Source organism: Melanotaenia boesemani, chromosome 21 (assembly GCF_017639745.1).
Source record: "Melanotaenia boesemani isolate fMelBoe1 chromosome 21, fMelBoe1.pri, whole genome shotgun sequence".
In the NCBI taxonomy this organism is placed as follows: Eukaryota; Metazoa; Chordata; class Actinopteri; order Atheriniformes; family Melanotaeniidae; genus Melanotaenia; species Melanotaenia boesemani.
In genome coordinates this window covers 4,938,058-4,955,039 of record NC_055702.1, presented here as the reverse complement: position 1 = coordinate 4,955,039, position 16,982 = coordinate 4,938,058, and the positions used below count along the sequence as shown (strand labels likewise).

Below are 16,982 nucleotides of genomic sequence, written 5' to 3'. Positions count from 1 at the left end.
CCATTATGTTCACTGCAGATGACGTCCAGTGGTTCCATGGTTCGTGGGACATTTGTTTCAATCAGCAACTCAATTCCAGCCACAATCTGTGGTAAGGAGAGGTGTTTTAAATATGGCCACCTAGTCAGATCCTTGTTCGTGGGTATGTTTGCTTTGTGGACTGGCACTGACAACTGAGTGTATGCTAACTCAATGAAGGAGTCATCTTCAAGTGCCGCCACTTCCAGCTCTGACACAATGTAGCTACTGACCACCTTCTCCTGCCCCATGGTCCTTAGAGGAATGTTGCCTCTTTCCCCAGACAATCTGAGCTTCTGCTTCAAACTCTCAGTACAGAACACTGCACGTAATTCCCTGGTCCAAAAAGGCATATGTGAGAATGATTTTATTACCCTTCTTTGCCTCTACTTGGACTGGCACAATAGGAAGCTTACAATCCCTCCAGCTCCTGTAAGCCCACTAGATACCAAGGTGTTGTCCACTGTCACCTTGACGCTTGTCTCAGCTGGTTCTGCTATTGCCACACTGGCCTTATGAAGCACAGTAAGATGTTTTTGGCCACACTTTGAGCAGGAAATCTTCCTTTGGCAATGTTTGCTGATGTGTCCTGTACACAAGCACCGAAAAAAAACACCCTTTTCCTTCTGGAAGTCAATTTTCTCCTTGTGGGCCATTGTTTTCTAACCGAGCACACACATCCAATGTGTGTCTTCCACTGCAGCAGTGACAGATTTTCATGGCTGTGATTTCATGTCCTCGACCTTATTCACAGGTTGGGCTATTCTCTCCACACGATCTACTGTGGTAGCGAAGCTGGTTCCTCTAACGCTGCAGCGAGGGTAAGGTTTATGTTTTATCTGTTTGGTTGATGTAGCAGAGTCCTGGATGTTTCTAAACACAGGGTCTGTCAGGATTTTCACCTGTTTTTCCACAAAGTTGGCAATATCCATAAACCTTGCTCTTCTATTGTACCTTTCCTGCAGGTCACATACGTGGCATCTCCAGCTGTCTCTGAGCTTGTAGGGCAGTTTTTTGATGATCTCCAACATAACTGTGGGTATATCCAGATCACTTAAATACTGCACATCTTCCATAGCATTACAGCATCCGCACAGAAAGAGGCTGTACTCCTGGAGGGCCTTCACATCCTCTGTTTTAATAGTGGGCCATGACAGAGCTCTTTCCATGTATGCTGCTACCTCCTTTTGCTCATAGTTCTCTCTCAACAGATCCGTTGCCTTCACATATCCTCTGTCTGACTCAATATGCTAACAGCTCCTCACCAGCTGCTTTAAATACCCTCTAGTGTACTGTTCAAGAAAATAAAGTCTGTCACAGTTGTTATTGGTGTTTCGCTCGACTCCATTTTCAAAAGTTTTAATAACTGAATGGTATTTAAGTAGATTACCATCAAAAATGGGAATGTCCCTTTTTGGGAGTGCTGAGAGGCATTGTTGTTGCATCAGATGTAGTAATTTCATTTTGGTTCCTCATTATATCCAACACATTGTAATTTTGTGATGCGTCAGCTTGTGTAACGTTGGTCACAGGATCATCAGGGGTCATTAGATAACGGAGCATATAAGAAGGATCTGGGGGCTGTTTTATGTCAGGTAAGTGACTGACTTTAGGCTTCACAGCTGCCCCTGTGGTTGTAGTTGCTTTGTTTCTTTACTTCCAATGACAGTGATGGAACAAATTCAGTGTTGTTGACGTTGTTGTTTTAAATGTATCTTTTCACAGTATGAGTTCATCCTATCTGAAACCTTTGACTTTGATTTACTGCCAACACTGCTTTGTGATTTATCAGCGATTTAATTCTCCAGCAACAACTGTTCTTATTTTTTGTGATCCTCCTCATCCAATGCATAGTTTTCCTTCAAAGCCTTTTGTTTTACTGCCAAATTGCAAGATTTCTTTTAGCTTTCGAGCGAGTAGATGAGCGTGATCTCATGTCTGCATTTGAGATACTGTCACAGGGCCAATTCATCCAGGGGGGTCTTGTACAGTGGGAACACTGGAGGGTCAGCAGCAGGCAAATCCTTGCCCTTTCCAACAGAAGCTTGTTCTACTTGATTTTTTTGTTTTAATGGTTGCACCCAAATGCTTGTCTGAGATGGTGATTTATTTGAGTCTTCATGTGAATCTTCTCGTATCCATTTTTCCACTTGTTCTTTAAATCCATCACTGTAATCTTTAACTGGTCATTTTGAATTTTATATTCATCATCAGGAAGTAGTGGCATTATTGTGCAGGTCTGTGGCTTTTTTACACAGCACATTCAAATTGTTCAGTTGGGAGGAGATTTCAGAAGCATTTTCTTTTGATTTCATTTGCGCTTTTATTTGTGGAATAAGCCCTTTAATTTTATTAACGCCAATTTGCGCTCACTCTGGAGTCATTCAATTTTATTTTCCAAAGCTTTGGTCGTCATTTTAATTTCTCTTTTTTCATATTCCATATTTGAACTTTTAGCAACAGCGTTCATTTGTCTAATATCCATTAGATTTCATTTTGTGTGGAGCAACACAATCAAAGTTCATCAATAATGCATTCAAAATCCATCCATAGACATTGTGTTTAAAAGTCATCCAAATTATGGCATCAGAATTCATCCACAGATTTCCACAAACAATAGGCCTTAGACAATACCAGCCGCCACATATCTATGCCACAAAGTCCCAACATCACAATTCATTAAAGCACAGAGAACTTGCACCACTATCAATGCGCCAAAGGCAACCAGCATATCATCCGCTTCAATACATTGTGGGAGACTGCAAACATCCAATCAAATAAATAACTCATAAAGAGAGTGAATACCAACAGGAGAATATTGCAGATGTTTTTGTATATTCGTTAGGGGTGCTACCCACACATTTAGTGACTGTTGTAACTGGTGAATTTTTGCACTGATGGGATCAACCTTGCACAGTTAAACCTCTCATCTTGTGTCATTGAAAACGACTGTCAAGTATGTAAGTGGTTAATTTTGTGTGTAACTGGTTAATTTTGCACAGACAAGCTCAATTTCGCACACCACACTACTAATCATTGCACTGGACTATATTATTTGCTGGCTATTCTCACTTCTTACTGTGTATAGCTAAATACCTCCTTGTATAAGTCTTGTAGATATTGAAATTTTTTATACTGTTTTTATTTTGCTACCTTTAGAAGCACAACTGCTAAATGACTGTACCGCTGCAACACCTAAATTTCCCAGCTTGGGATGAACAAAGTACTTCTATCTATCTATCTATCTATCTATCTATCTATCTATCTATCTATCTATCTATCTATCTATCTATCTATCTATCTATCTATCTATCTATCTATCTATCTATCTATCTATCTATTTAGCTGTGCTGCTTATTCCACAGATGCGTGATCTGTTCAAGTTATACCTCATTATAAAAATGACAAAATTGCATGTTTTTCATGTGCTACTTTACATGCTACTTGCCTCATTTAATGCTGATTTTTATGTACCAGTTTAAATGTTTTCTGTGCTTGATTACAGTTTCCAGGGAAACTGTGTTCAACTGCTTCCATTTTTACTACTGTCAATGCTTGAATAGTTGTACAGCTTTTTTCTAATTTTTGGTAAAGAAATAAAAACTATATTGCAATACACAGATTTCGCCTGTGGGGGGCAGTGTGGTGCTACATTATTTTTGGCACTAGAAGAAGAAGATTTTAAGCAGCTGTGGGCGCGTTTGGTACCAGCCTGCTGGACGCTGTTGAAACGAAGTTAACACGGCCAACAGGTACAATGCTGAAATTACAATTTATTACACATGTTATAAGGTTTAATAAAACTATACTACGTTGTTACATCTTAATATATTTCTAATTTAGGTAAGCTAGCTGCCATTTAGCATCTACATCTTGCAGGAATAGGTAGCCAGCTAGCATTAAAAACTGTTAGCTTCACATTACCATGAATACCTAAGACAGCATGCAACCTTAAGATCATTCATAGTTAGTTCATATCCATTGCTGAGCTATAGATAATGTTTGCTGTGTGAACCAGCAGCTCTCATGTTGACGCTTTCTGCTGTGGGGATAAACTACTCTCCACTGTCATTCAAAACAAAACGTGTTGTCATCTTATCAGCTGCTTGTGCCATGAGTGAGTTCAGGATCCATCACGACGTGAACGAGCTGCTGAGCTTGCTGCAGGTGCGAGGAGGTGATGGCGCGGAGGGATACATAGATTTACTGCAGAAACACAGGACGCCTTATGTGACCACTACTGTTTCCGCTCACAGTGCCAAGGTGGGTTACACACAAGCAGGAACGGGTTTCAGGAAAAATCCTGCAAATGTAAACATGATTGTAGGACCTGTGAAGACTTATTGTACCCAAAGTGGCAAGAGATAAAGCTATTGCAGGAATTGTGTGAAATGTGTGCCTTTTGGCCACTTTGTTCATGTTTCAACTCAAACTCAATAACTAAGCTTGTTGTAAGAAGCAGACTGTTGTTCTTCAAAAAGAATACAACCAAATTGTTGTGCAATACATACAACTGGGACTGTCTAGGACATTGTTTCTCAATCCAGGTCCTCAGGCCCCTCTGCCCTGCATGTTTTAGAAAAGGGATCGCCAACTCCGGACCTTTTGAGCTATCATCCTGCAGGTTTTCAATATGTCCATACTGCAGCACACCTGACTCAAATTATGGGTCGTTAAGAGGCTGAGGCAGACCCTGACAACAAGCTGGTGGAGAACTATTTCATTTGAACCAGGTGTGATAGATAGATAGATGGATGGACGGATGCATGGAAGCATGCATGCATGCATGAATGACTTTATTAATGCCCGAGGGAAAATTAAGTTGTCATAGCAGTCCGGTATAGTACACAAAATACCCCAAAATACACAAAAACACAATAAGATGAAAAGTTGAAAGTAGAAAAATAGAATCAGTACACAGTTTAAGGGCTCTTGTGAGATGATGATAAATATAATAAAAGCAACAGTGTAATAATAACTATATATAATAGTAGCAGCAATGGTATGTAATAATAATAATAATACTATATGTAGACATATAAATGTTTCCTATATATACATATATGTGAAGTGAACTGAATCAACCTTGTTAAGCATCTCCTCCATGCAAGTTGTATTCAACAAAAAGAGACTCAAGTGTGCGAATGTGTTAAATACTTCTTTTCCTCTTTTAAAAGTTTCTTGTCAAAGGACAAATTTATTTAGTTGCAAGCACATGTTTCTGACAAGATAGTGAAAATGAATTTCAGAGTTTTGTTTTTATCTGTTTAGCTAATCTTCCATTTCTGTGTAGAGTACATCTTAATTTTGATTGGTTGATCCTCCTCCTCCTAGTTTATTGTTAACTGTAACATGCTGATAAAGAGCAAGGTTTTATAAATATGGAAAAAAATCTCAGCATCATATAAGAGCTTAGTAAGGAGAAAAATCCATGCAACTCTGGATGGAAATAAATGCATGGATTACAGAAACATCAGTATGAATGCATAAAATAATCAAAACTAAAAGTGGTCCAAAGAAACATTAGTGTGGCTTTAATATTTTTCTCATTATCACCTTGTTATTTATGTTCAATTATTTAACTTTTCAGGTCAAATTAGCAGAATTCTCTAAAACTCCCGAGGATTTCTTGAGGAAGTACGAGGAGCTCAAGTCCAAAAATGCCCGCAACCTCGACCCTCTGGTGTATCTGCTGTCCAAACTCTGTGAGGATAAAGAGGTAATGGATAATAACACACCGCATTTGTCTTCTTTTATGAAATGTATTCATTTGCTTCAGTGCCTAACTGCAAAAAACAGCTAAAAATCTCTCCCAAAAAAAAGCATTTCAGCTCCTTTATCAGGATAGTTTGTGGTAATGTGATAAAGAGAAGTTCTTAAGTAGCAATAAAAATCAAGCAAGTATAAATGTGTAAGGATTTGTGGTTTAATGTTAAGTAAGGTAGTAACAAGATTATTTGTCATTAATGTTAAACTAATTTAGAAGTAACAGGCTGTTCGAGTATTTTATTATGCACAAGCTGAAGCATCTTAACCAAATATTAAATCTAAAATTCATATAATAAAGCAGAACATACATTGTGGTAAATTTCAGAAATCCTAAGAAGTGGCATCCAGCAGCACCTCCAGAAGATTTTAACAGAATTTCTGAATAACTTTAACTCATATTCTGCTGAATTTCCTCCAGCAGGGAGAGCTGGTAATGAAGCCTTGCTCAGTTAGTACACTTTTTTTTTAACAAAAAGCTTCTACTTTAGGATTTTTATAAGATGTCAAGTGATTCTCTTTATTAATTTCCTAATAAAGCCTGTCATCTTGCAGGAACTTTGATCTTGCAGGTTAAATTTCTCCTGGAATCTTAAAACTTTACTTTTAGAAGATTAAGAGTCTATTTTACTTCAGATATGCAAATATACACGTCTGTACTTTCCCCATATAGACATTTAAAAATAGCTTTTACAGGTTTATGTGAAAGAAAGAAAAAATGAATTTATTTATAAATTTCTTCTTCTTTTCTAGACGCTTCAGTCTCTGCAGCAGAATGCCAAAGAGAGGTCAGAGTCATCAGCCAACACAAACTCAACCACAACCACCAGTTACACTCTGCCTCAAACCAGCACCAAGATGTCCATGCAGGAGCTGGATGAGCTGCGGAAGAAGCTCGGCAACGTCACGGCCAGCTCCAACGCCCCTGTGGTAAATATTTCTGACTCTGTACTGAACTAATAAAGCTAACCCGAGCGTGAAGTGGTGGTAAATCTGGCTCGGTGTAGACCAGAGCACATGTTGATCACTGGGAAAAGTTTATGTTTGTGCTGATTTTAGCCGTTTCTGTCATTTGTACTCGTAAAACTGAGTGAAGTTACTTCAAGGCTCTATGTAAATAAACACAAGGAAGGGTTAGGCTGCAGTTGAAAAGTAAAATCTCTCTGTGTTGCTTTTATAAATCTGTCTGCAGCCGGCTGAAGTCACACGGAAGATGCTGAGGGACAAACACAACAAGAAGAACCCCACGGAGCCCAACCCCGTCTTTCCTGACTGGGTGTACGACCGTCCGGCTCTCCTCGGAGACTTTATCACCAGCCCCGCCCCCGTAGGAGATCCAGCCGTGCCCATTGGTACATAGAGAAAACATTTTCACACTCACCTCCGTTACATGTAGCTTCAGTATGCTAACACCTGGATCTGATGTCTCCGCTCAGGCACGTTGCCCCTGGCAACCCAGGAACAAGCTCTGGTGGAGGACCTGCTGTTTGTGTTGATTGGAGTTGACGGGCAAGACATCACCGCTCAGCCTGTTCTGGGGAGGCAGAACCGCTCTTTTATAGTTAATCCAACATTGGACCTGTCTATCAAAGAACTGGTTACCAGAATATTACCAGTAGCATCATATTACTCCACTATAACACGGTGGGTGATGCCAGGGTACCGGCTTGTTTTCATTGTCCCTAAAAGGGCTTCTAAGAGTTACCAAAGCTCTTAAAATAAACTGTAGCTCTTTGTTGGTGGTGACATTTACAAGCTGCTAATGTTTGTGATTTAGACAAAAACTGATTTTATCATCTAATTTTCTAATATTTATATGATTAAAGGTGTTTTTAATTATTTTTTTAGGTTTTTTGGAATATTGAAGCATGAAGGAAGGCCAGAGATGTGTAGTGACTAACCCCTACAGAAGCAGTTTGGCCTTCTTGAGATTTTATTTAGTTTTATCTAATTAATTCATTTTATTTATTTTATGTACTATTAATGTATTTATTTAAATACTTATTTATTTATTGCTATTAATGTATTTAATGTTTAATTGAATTTTATTTTATGTCCTTTTCATTTTTTCTTTCAAATTTTCCTTATTCTTATTCTTATTATTAGTTTTTAGATAATTGTAAATAAATTCAGTTGTTAAAGGATTTAAAAAAATCGTATTTTTAAAATTTTTATAAAAACTGTGAGCTTTGCAGGAGTTAGGTAATTAGGTGATGAAGTGTGTTTGTTTTCCAGATTTATTGAGGAGAAGTCATCCTTTGAGTACGGTCAGGTGAACCACGCCCTGACGGCGGCGATGAGGACCCTGATGAAGGAGTACCTGATCCTGGTCACTCAGCTGGAGCACCTCCAGCGGCAGGGCCTGCTGTCCCTGCAGAAGCTCTGGTTCTACATCCAGCCCACCATGAGAACCATGGAGATACTGGCATCTATCGGTGAGAGGCAACGTCATTTCTAACCAGACTCACATCTTTGCCTGATACTAGACAGAAATCCATACTTGTTAAACTCTGCCTTTACCTTTAGTTTGACGTCCACTCAGCTCTGGAGGTGGTTCCATTCACCCCAGTTACTCAAAATAAACTATTTTAAGCATCGCTGTCATGTCAGGGCGTTTTAGGAGGGAACCACAGAAAAAAAAAGTTCAGTAACAGCCTGAGGACTAATGGAAAAAGTGAGATTTCCCTGTTTCCAAAACATTTTGAAGCCACATTGGGATTTATTTATAAGCTTGGTTGTTGGTCTCGTTTGTCTTTGTTGGCTCTGCGATGGACTGGTGGTCTGCCCAGGTTTTACTCCGATTCTCACCTGATAACATCTGGGATAGGCTCCAGTTTTCCAATGATCCTGAATTGGACTAAGCAGATTTAGAAAAAGGATGGATGGATAGCTGTCATTTCTTTCCCATGTGCCATCAAAAATGGTATTTGAATAGTTTCCGAATCAAGTCTCATGACGACCCTACAACACTGTCAACACTGTCTCTGAAGTATGGACAGCTACTCCTCCACCAGGGTAGAATAGATTTATTAGAGCTGTCCCAACTCAAAAGTAGTACCCTTTTATTTTGAGATCAAGAATTTCCATCCTCCATGTAAGTACACACATAATTGATTGATAGATAAATCAAATAACATTCTATTGGTGTCTTTTTTTCAGCATCCTCTGTAGACAAAGGAGAGTGTATGGGTGGATCAACGCTGAGTCTCCTCCACGACCGGACCTTCAACTACACGGGTGACAGCCAGGCTCAGGAGCTGTGCCTCTATCTCACCAAAGCAGCAAGCGTCCCGTACTTTGAAATACTGGAGAAGTGGATCTACAGGGGCATTATCAAAGATCCTTACAGGTTAGGCTGCTCTGATATAAACCCAGAATGATAAAGGTTTAAAATGCTCATCCGAACCTGGTTCATCTTTTTTCTTTAGTGAGTTCATGGTGGAGGAACATGAGCTGCAGAAGGAGAAGATTCAGGAGGACTACAACGACAAGTACTGGGATCAGAGATACACAATCGTACAGCTTCGGATTCCCTCCTTTCTGCAGAAAATGGCAGACAAAATATTAAGCACAGGTACAAAGAAAACAAAACATAAAGGGAAGGATAGAAGAATTTGTCGACAGCGTGTTTAGATTTGTTATGTTGCAGGGAAATACCTCAATGTGGTGCGTGAGTGCGGTCGAGATGTGACGTGTCCAGATGCTAAAGAGGTGCTGTACACCCTGAAGGAGAGAGCCTACGTGGAGCAGATAGAGAAGGCCTACAACTACGCCAGCAAAGTTCTTCTGGACTTCCTCATGGAGGAGAAGGAGCTGGTTTCACGTCTGAGGTAAATGTTTTCTTTCTGCTTTCTGTGTGCCAGCAGCTCTATAAAGACGTCACAGAAACCTGCCTACATACGTATCTGTTTTGTTTTGCATTAGATCAATCAAGCACTACTTTTTGATGGACAAAGGAGACTTCTTCGTGCACTTCATGGATCTTACAGAGGAGGAGCTGAAGAGGCCGGTGGATGACATTGTTCCTCCCAGGCTTGAAGCGCTCCTGGAGTTGGCTCTGAGGATGAGCACGGCCAACACGGACCCCTTCAAAGATGATCTAAAGGTCAGTGGAAGTAAGAGTGACCCTCTGTGTTCAGGATACAGAGGCTCGAGATCTATTTTATTATTATTTAAGCTTTGTTTACTCTGGGAGTTTTCATTTAGAATTTTCCAAAGAATCCACGACCAGACAGATGCACAACCCGAAAATACAACCAAACACGGCAAACATGCAGTTCATAAAAAATTACAATAAACTCTCAATATTTCATGAAATAACAGACTTGTAAGGAAAAAAACTTATCACGTCTCCCTCACTGTATTTTCTGTTACTCTTAGATTTATCAGTAAATACAGTTTTTTTTTTATTTAAGTCGCACTGCAAATTATTCCATTTCCAATATTCACATGAAGAAAAGTTGAATCATCCAACCAGTCAATAGAAGCTCTGAGTCCCAGCATAAAATCAAAAACTATGCTATAAAATAAGGAGTAAGTAATAAGGTGGGGACTAAAACCAAACCATTCCTCCATTTTACCTTCAATCCAAGTCTGATCTTCCTCTTTTTCTTTCTACAGATTGACCTGATGCCTCATGATGTCATCACGCAGCTGCTGCGAGTGTTGGCCATCGAGACCAAACAAGAGAAAACCATCATCAACGCCGACCCAACAGACGCGACTCTCAGCGGGCTGGAGGCCTTTTCCTTCGACTACATTGTCAAATGGCCTCTGTCGCTCATCATCAACAGGTTCAGTGAATCAACGCTGACATTAACAGTATACTGTATACAGAAAACTTACCTTCATTGCAATATTAGTCTGCGTGATATCGCAACAACTACCTAAACTGCGATAAGCAGTCGTCTGGGTTTGCATATTTTAAGGAAGTGAGGTGATGCTGAGCATTCATGCTCTGTGTGTGTCGGGTGAATTAGATGGACTCTTCCTGTCCTGGATGTCGTGCAGGTTGATGCTAACGGCTGTGGCAGTAGAGCACATGCAGTTAGCGGTGTGATGTTTGAAGGCAGAAAGAAGAGACAAAAATATAGATCCAGAATAACTAACTCATGGCTAGAAAGACCAGCACATTGGCTGTTTGGAACTATTTTGTTTACAAGAATATAAAACAAACCTGCAAAAGTTATAATTGAACCGTTTCTAAAATCTAAATGCTGTTAAGCTATTAAACTATGTGCCATCAAAATGAGAACAGAGCATTTTAATGAGGAATACTTTGGGATTTTTTTTTTAACTACTTTATCTGACGGAGAGAAAGTCTAGCACAACCTTTGGGTCATAGCGAGATTTAAGGAGGCTTAGGCCTGGTACACACAACGATATTTGGGCTGTTTTTGTCCCGATTTTGCCTCTTCCCGACCTCAGACGGCAAACGCCCGATCGTCGTGAGATTTCCCTGTTCAATCATCATTTGGTCTGTGGTGTGTTACGAGTCGATTTGTCCCGATAATCTGCTCCGAAATGGATCGTAGCCGACAATTGGAAACATTGAACATGTTTAATATTTCAGTCTCGACTCATGCATTGTGACTGCGTGGGTGGTGACGTGGTACGGAATGTAGCCAATCAGAGAGCGAGCTGGCTGGGGAAGACTGAAGTAAATAACGTCTGTGTTCACGCCGTCTCCAGTCTGTTATTTTTTTCACTTCTGGCTTTTTCTGTTAACAATAGTCCCAAAACCACCAACATTCCCTCGCCCTATATATCCTCTTCCATGCTATGTGTTGTGTTTTCCGGTTGTTACTATGTTTCTTCTTTGTTTTTTGCCGGTTGTTACTATGGTTCTTCTTCTACGTTTTGATGTTTGTCTGGCTCGGAGGACTAGATTGTAGATGAGTTGCTGAACAGCATCGTCATGTGTGTGTTGTTCTGGGATTACATTTTCGAAGCACACCACACACAGTACGATCAAAACTGATTTTTTTTATCTTCACGTGTGAGGTCTCGACCAGATAAAAAAATCTCACAAGATTAAAAAAATCGTTATGTGTGTACCAGGCTTTCATTTGCTTCTACTCTAGCACACATCTTGTTAATTTCTCCTCAGGAAGCCAAAATTGTGATCAAGATTAATATTCGATTAACCTTGCAGCCTTTTGTCTTGTGCTTCTTCTTAATCCATGTTTAGCTAGTTTAGATTTAAGCCCACTTTTAACCAGATTTCATCCCTGTGCTACCCTTTAAGTAATAATATTTTATTAATTTGGTCTACTTATATTTTAGGTATCACAAATAAATTGTGTAATGTCTTAAATAAAGGGGTTTACATTTTTATACATGACTGAGCTGCACTGTAGTTTTTACTGTAGTTTTGCTTTGTCTTTAATATTTTCTAAACAGTGAATCTCTGTGGAATAATAAATAAATAAATCTTAGCATTAAGAAGTTGTAATATGTGTTCATTCTGCAGGAAAGCGCTAACGAGGTACCAGATGTTATTCAGACACATGTTTTACTGCAAACATGTGGAGCGGCTGCTGTGCAACGTGTGGATCAGCAACAAAGACTCCAGGCAGTACTCCTTACACTCTGCTAAATGGTGAGCTGATGCACGATTACAGAAAATCTGTTAAATCTTTGGCAAAAAAATCTTCTTCAGTTTGTTAAATTGATCCATGCTCAGGTTTGCAGCAGCCTTCGCTCTGCGCCAGCGCATGCTCAACTTCGTGCAGAACATCCAGTACTACATGATGTTTGAGGTGATGGAGCCCACCTGGCACATCATGGAGAACAACCTGAAAACGGTGAGTGAGTGAACTTGCAGAGTACTCAGTTGTTACCTTTTTCTCTTCTTTTTTGTGATGATTTGGGCATGCTCTCCTTGTCCAGGCTTCAAACATCGATGATGTGCTTTGCCATCACACCAGCTTCCTGGACAACTGCCTGAAGGACTGCATGCTGACCAACCCTGAGCTGCTCAGGATCTTCTCCAAACTCATGTCTGTCTGCGTCATGTTCACAAACTGCATGCAGGTTTGTTCATGAGAAACAGGATAAAACATCAGAGCAACTATAAAAGCAATAGTTTGTTTTTGCTCCTGGTCTATAGGTGAAGCATATGGATTGGACATCATTTTAGTTTTCATCCAGCTGGCCTAATTTATACTCGCAGAATCTCTTATTGTTGGTTTATATTGATCCTTGTGTGTGGAGCAGAACAGACTAAACCAACTGGCTCTTAAAGGGCCTCTATGGAACATGCTTTCTTTCATCAGACGGCTGAACATGTCGGAAAAGCGACACATTAAGACTAGCAGTCCCATTTGGGTGAAGTCAAACGTTATCTAGGCTGGCAGCAGTTAACTCGGCAACCACAGCTGGGACATTTGATGCAGAAGCTGGTGAAATATCTAAAATTCTTCCTGCTGCTCTGCAGGAAAATGAGGAAACAACGAACAGATAAGGATGATGTTTGACAAAGCTGTGCATCCTGACTCACTGAGTATCTGAGTATTTTTTGAGTAAACTGAACCGTAAATGCTGTCTCCCTTTTGTATTGAGGAGCTGAGAGATTTTCCTACATAAAAGTAGCAAAGCTCTTTCACTGAATGTTGCTGGATATTTCATAACAAGCTTTATTGGAAACAAGTTGCTAAATCATGAACTAAAAGTCATGTTTTGATTTAGTGTGTCTGTGTGCAGTGGAGGGACGAAATCCCTGATCTGCCTGCAGATCTATGGTAAAAGAAAATTTTACATCGGACTTCCTGAGCAGCCCATCTGAGTAAAGTCAGAGTGGGAAGCACTGGATTTCTAAACTTTGAGCTTGACGAATCCTTGTAGTTCAACGACAAGCTGCAGGAGCTAGCAGATGCAACGCGAACCATTATTCAGAAAAGGAAAATTAGGTTATCTGTAATCGATCATCTACCAATAAATACCAAATGTTTCCATTTGTGGTTCTTTCTAACAAGTCTCCCAAAAGTCTCATGTGGATCTGATCCAACTTTTGTAATTGACTTGGTGCCAGTGTGTAAGAGCCCTGACCAGTACAGCTTAATAATTAAAACAGTTATTTTTTTCTTTCTTTCTTGATCCTTGCAGCGGTTCACTCAGAGCTTGAGGTTGGAGCAGGGGGCGATGGACGGGGCTCCAGCTCCGAGCGAACAGGCTGACGAGGCAGAAAAGAAGAGGCTGACCACAAAGGTTTTTTATAAAATTCACCAAGTCTGTCCTGAGACTCTCATAACTGAACTGGTGAACTTTAGATGGTGGTGGAATATATATTTAAAGAAACAAAACCCAAAAAATGATCACAAGGAACTTTAGATAGAAGCATTTTTAATGTGACTCAATACTTTAAGAGCAGAAATAGACTTATTAAATCTGACCGTATTCATGCACCCAGTGGCATATTATATACTATACTTATTTATAGAAAGTCATGTTACTAAAGCAAAGTTCAGGATACACGATTATTTGTTGTAGATGGAAAAAAAGCTCTGCTGCACATTCATGTCTCATCTCCAATATATAAAGAAGCAGGTTAGAGTATGACTGTATGTTATGACGGTGCCGTACTGTTATACTGTAACCTGCTTCTTTATATATTGTCAGGAAAGCTGGAAGCAGTTGGAGTGATTTAGTTACATGAGCAAATTCATTCTCTGTACCGCTTAATCCATTATGGGTCTTGGGTAAGCTGGAGCCTGTTCCAGCATTTTTTAGCAGGTGAGAGGCAGGTACACCCTGAACAGGCCACCACTCCATCGCAGTACATGTGCAGATATTAAAAGAAATTCAAGACATCAGTCAAAACCAGAGTCTGCACAATTCTAACCAGATTTTATGTGTGTAGGTTACCAAACATCAGCTGTTTTCTGATGATCTACAACTGACTATAATCTACTATAATATTCCTACGTTTTCTATTAGTAAAGGTAGCGCCCAGGTAGATTACCTGTTTGCAACAGCAGGTGGCGTAGTTGTACAATTTAATGGCGCCAAGCATAAACTTCACTTTTAGAACACATAATATTTAATAAATGATCCGTATTATACAGCAGAATAAATTTTTCAGCCACGTTGCCATTAGATTTAAGCTTGTGAGTACATCTGACTTAAACTGAAAAAATGTACCTGAAGAACAATGTTTCTGATGGGATTAAATGACGGGTGTTATAGAATGTAGCGCTGCTTATTTCTCAGCCCCAGTAATCCACTTTACAAATATGTCTGTCACATCATGCCATAAAAGTTGGGAAGAAGTAAAACAGGGCTGTTAGATAACCACCGAAGAAGAGAGAGCTTCTTTAGAAAGTCCTTAAAAGTGCAAGTTATTCAGCTAATCAGCATTGTTGTCTTTATGAATGTGTCACGTTTAACAACACATTCTCCTTCCTCCTCCTTTCCTCTCTGCTGCGTCAGTTTTTAGCCGAACACGTGGACGCCCCCCAGTCCGACCCAAACTTCAAAGCCACCATCAGCAAGTTCGACAGTAACTTCACCATGTTGCTGCTGGACCTGCTGGACAAGCTGAGCATCTACAGCACCAACGACTGTGAACACAGCATGATCAGCATCATCTACAGGTAAACCTGCCCATGCCAAGTGTCTCTGAGTTTAGCAAGAACATCACACGGGACTTAGTTACTGCGATGCATCAACAACAGAAAGGAGGACAACATGCAGATGGCCTCAGCTTTCTTTTACTAATAATACTAAATAATTCTAGCAGTCCTGTTTATGTTTGGTGCTTACATGCGTTCTGGGTGATCTGATCACGAATGGACAGCTGAAAGCATGTGTTTACGCCGTGTTTCCGTCCGTTCCCGCACACTTCCTGAGATCCAGATGTGATCGGATCTCAGTTATCCACTCTGTAGACTTTGTCACACTGTTGTCTGAGCCAAAAACAATACCTCACCACATCTGTTTCTGGAAAATCAATGTAGTTAGAGACCTGGAATCTGGTACTAATCAAACCTTAACAAGTTGTATTTTCAGGCTTTTTTTAGTTGCATGAAGAGGATGTTGAAGGAAGAGAGGTTGGGAACCACTGATCATCTTCAGTAAAACTTGCTGCTTGTGTGGAGATCAAATCAGATCTGAATGTGTTATCATTCTCGAGTGTGTTCACACCTCTGCTTGGTTCTGTCTTGCGATCAGGTTAGGATGCATGATAGCACCGGATCTAAAGCTCTGTTATATCTGTGTGACTGACTTCACAGGCTGGACTTCAACGGCTTCTACACCGAGCGGCTGGAGCGGCTGGCTGTCGAACGCAGTCAGAAAGCAGCAGAGTAGACGTCTCTGTCCAGAAACCAGCAATAAAACAACCTCCTTCAATTTTACATATGAAACGTCCTAACATGTGCAGCTGAATCATTTAATTTCCTCCGCTCTGAAAATATGTCCAGACGCTCCTTATTGGTAACTTATTGTACCTGTACAGTATAAGAATTCTGTGTTTGTAATGAACTCAATAAAATAAGAATTTACTGAGTAATTTGGACTCTTTTGTATGTTGTGATTACTGTGTTTTCTCCAAACTGAAGAAAACAAAGTCCTCCAGTTGCTGCTGAAAACATGATCGATCTGATATTATCTGGTGTCTTCACAGCATTTAATGTGTAAGAGGATGTTTACTTATCATGTAAACTAGCAACCAAAACTTGTGTCTTACAGGAAAATGAACCACTAATTTTAAAAGTGTAAAACAGCCTTGGCATAAAGTACTAGACATGTACATCATGTCTAGTACTTTGTCAAATATCTTGTTTCCATATCTTTGTTTTTGTTATGGAGGAGTTGTAGGATCATCCTTAGAGAAATCTCTACACTGCTGATCATTTCACACAGAAACCTTTTGCCTGAAATGTTTAAATGATTTAAAGAGAGAAGAGTCAGAGTGCTATAAATGTTATCAAGAGAAAATTTCTCATAAGGTATCGGTGAGCATGACCAATCCATCAGGTCTGAGCTTAGTTGGATGATTTTAAGAGATATTCGTGGCCACAAACTTAGAATGTTTCTGCTTCAGCCTAAACACATTAAAAACCTCCAGATTAAAGTTAAAGAAGCTTTTTACTTGCTTAAAATCTTCGATTTTCTTTTTACTCCTGATAAAACCAAATGTGCCGACATCCAAGATAAAACATCCAGATTTGAACCACTTTGTTCTGATTTAGTCTACT

The 16,982-nt window shown here is 39.8% G+C and overlaps 1 protein-coding gene across 1 annotated transcript; it reads left to right on the top strand.

The window, feature by feature from the left end:
* The first annotated feature begins 3,685 nt into the window (after positions 1–3,685).
* tubgcp2 (tubulin, gamma complex associated protein 2) lies at positions 3,686–16,290 on the top strand. The gene is made up of 18 exons (XM_041974672.1): positions 3,686–3,770; positions 4,121–4,281; positions 5,609–5,737; positions 6,538–6,714; positions 6,977–7,136; positions 7,221–7,428; positions 8,020–8,219; positions 8,944–9,133; positions 9,213–9,358; positions 9,434–9,614; positions 9,709–9,889; positions 10,405–10,577; positions 12,257–12,385; positions 12,470–12,590; positions 12,676–12,819; positions 13,891–13,992; positions 15,214–15,377; positions 16,017–16,290. Exons 2-18 carry the CDS (start codon positions 4,132–4,134, stop codon positions 16,090–16,092), a joined length of 2,631 nt encoding a protein of 876 aa, XP_041830606.1. The 5' UTR covers positions 3,686–3,770; positions 4,121–4,131; the 3' UTR covers positions 16,093–16,290.
* Positions 16,291–16,982: the final 692 nt, after the last annotated feature.